The following is a 2355-nucleotide window of genomic DNA, read 5'->3' on the forward strand; positions in this document are numbered from 1 at the left end:
TTTTTTTATAATTATAGTGCAAGTAAAAAATATAAATGTCTAAGAAAAATTCTTATACAACTGAAGAAGGTCTTGAGTTTATTTTAGATCCAGCATCATGTTCTAAACTTTCTGATATTGACAGTGATAGCAATGATGAAATTGAGTTTGAAATATCACTAAGAATAGATGACATTGTTATGGAAGAAAATAATGACAATTTTAAAGAAAAAAGTTCAAAGTGAGGCTATTGACGATATTGACGATATTGACGAAGAGAAATTATTAAAAATTCATAATTTTAAAGTTTTTTTTAATAATTGGTTTTGTACAATGCAGTTATGTCTTGCACTCAAAGAAATGGGATTTTTAGTTTCTGCTACTATTCGACCTGATCGGACTAAAGGATGTCAATTAGCTACAGAAAAGTATTTTAAAAAACTAGGAAGAGGAAGTCAAAGTTTTAAAATTGATGCTAATTCAGGATTGATTTTAACAAAATGGTATGACAACAAATGTGTTAATTTGATTTCAACTTACTGTGATCCTGAATTTGTAAGCAAAATAAAGAGATGGGATCGAAAAGATAAAAAGTACATTGAAATTGATTGCCCTAGTACAGTACAAGAGTATAATAAATCAATGGGTGGAGTAGATCTTGCAGATATGTTGATTTCATTATTCAGAACAACGATAAAAACAAGAAGATGGTATTTAAAAGTTTTCTTTCACTGTCTTGATATTGCGAAAGTAAATGGGTGGCTTGTTTACCGTCGTCACTGAGATCAAGTTAAGGTGCCTAAAAAATCCCAAATGATTTTATTAAAATTTGCTTCAGATGTTGCTTCTAGTTTAATTAGTTCAAGAAAAACACATAGCACAATTGGAAGACCATTAAAAAGGAAATCAGATAACGCATCAATACCTGAAAAAAAAAGCAACCTCTAAATATTCCAGTAAATAATTCCGGATACGATAATATTAGTCATCGGCCAGAATTCAGGGAGAAAAAAAACAAATGTCGCTTTTGCAAAACAGGCCAAGGAAGAGTGTATTGCAAAAAATGTAACTTTGCGTCTTTGCATGAGCAATACAAGAAACTGTTTTTTTAATTTATTATTTTTTAATTAATTTACATTGTAAATAAAAAGTCATATTAAATTATTTTTTAGAGACGTCTTGACCTCGAAGTGTTGAACATTTTCAAATATGCTTTTATTTAGAAATATATTGGGATTATCTAAATAAAAATATTTTACTTTTAATTTGACAAACTTTCTAAGATTACTTTTCTTAATGCCCATAGTATCCGTATGGATATCACCTACATCTTGAAAACTGCTTATGTCAACTAGAATTGGTTTTTGAATAACCATTAGAGACAGTAGTTATTCCATAATAATTTTTACTCAAAGATTTCAAACGGTGGGCCTTAAAGGGTTAATTATGTTATTGCTTTAAAGTTGTTTTTCTTTACTTATATCAAAACTTTATTTTGTTATAAGTTTTCTTATTCACAAGTCCCAAATACGGTTGAGAAAAACTAACATGTTTACTGGTAATGTTAATGAAAATGTGTTTGTTTGTTTTTACGAGAAATAAAATACCTTTTGAGAAGAATTTTTAACCTTTGGTATATAATTTGCATAAACTGAAACTTGGATTTCTTTGAATGACCTTTCAGATATGTTTTCAATCTTCCAGGTTTTAAGAGAAATTGTTGAAGAGACTATCTAATAAACGAGTCGGAGGAGTTCTGATTTATGTAAAGGAAAACATTGTAGATAACTTAAAGAATAATAAGTGGGTTTCAAAACTTTCAGAACATTATGTTCGATGTTTTCAGAAATTCTTATTATGATAAAGAAATCGTAACTATTGGATTTTTTTACAAGATCTTTAAAATCTTCTTTCACATTATGTGAAGCTATAATGTGAAAGAAGAAGATCAAAATATTATGCTACAAACGCAGCCTAATTTTTTGTTTTGGGAGTAATAGAATTAAAAAGATAAAAAACTATTGACGTCAACTTTACTTGACCTCCTCCCTCCTCCCCCTATCTCCTTGTCAACAAATGTTAAAAAAGTTTGGACCTCCTCCCCCTAAATTGTTAAGGTGGCTCACCCCTATTAAAAATCAAAAAAAAAAAAAATTTTTTTTTTAAATTATGCTATTTTAAACATTAAAGTACAAAATCCATAATCAATTTTTACTATTATGTGCTTTAAAAGTAACAAAAAATACAATTATTAGGATCAACGCACTTTCCAACTCCTTAGCAACGCCTTAGCAACGGTGTAAACAACTATTTTATTAATTAATTCTTGAAGATTTCTACTAGAAATTTTGAAGTATTTCTCAGTGTTAGATCTAT

The 2355-nt window shown here is 28.5% G+C and overlaps 1 protein-coding gene across 1 annotated transcript; it reads left to right on the plus strand.

Annotated features, from left to right (window-relative positions):
* The first annotated feature begins 312 nt into the window (after positions 1 to 312).
* On the plus strand, positions 313 to 762 carry LOC136085496 (piggyBac transposable element-derived protein 3-like). Its single transcript, XM_065806808.1, has one exon. It carries the CDS (start codon positions 313 to 315, stop codon positions 760 to 762), a length of 450 nt encoding a protein of 149 aa, XP_065662880.1.
* Positions 763 to 2355: the final 1593 nt, after the last annotated feature.

Source organism: Hydra vulgaris, chromosome 09, assembly GCF_038396675.1.
Source record: "Hydra vulgaris chromosome 09, alternate assembly HydraT2T_AEP".
Lineage (NCBI taxonomy): Eukaryota > Metazoa > Cnidaria > Hydrozoa > Anthoathecata > Hydridae > Hydra > Hydra vulgaris.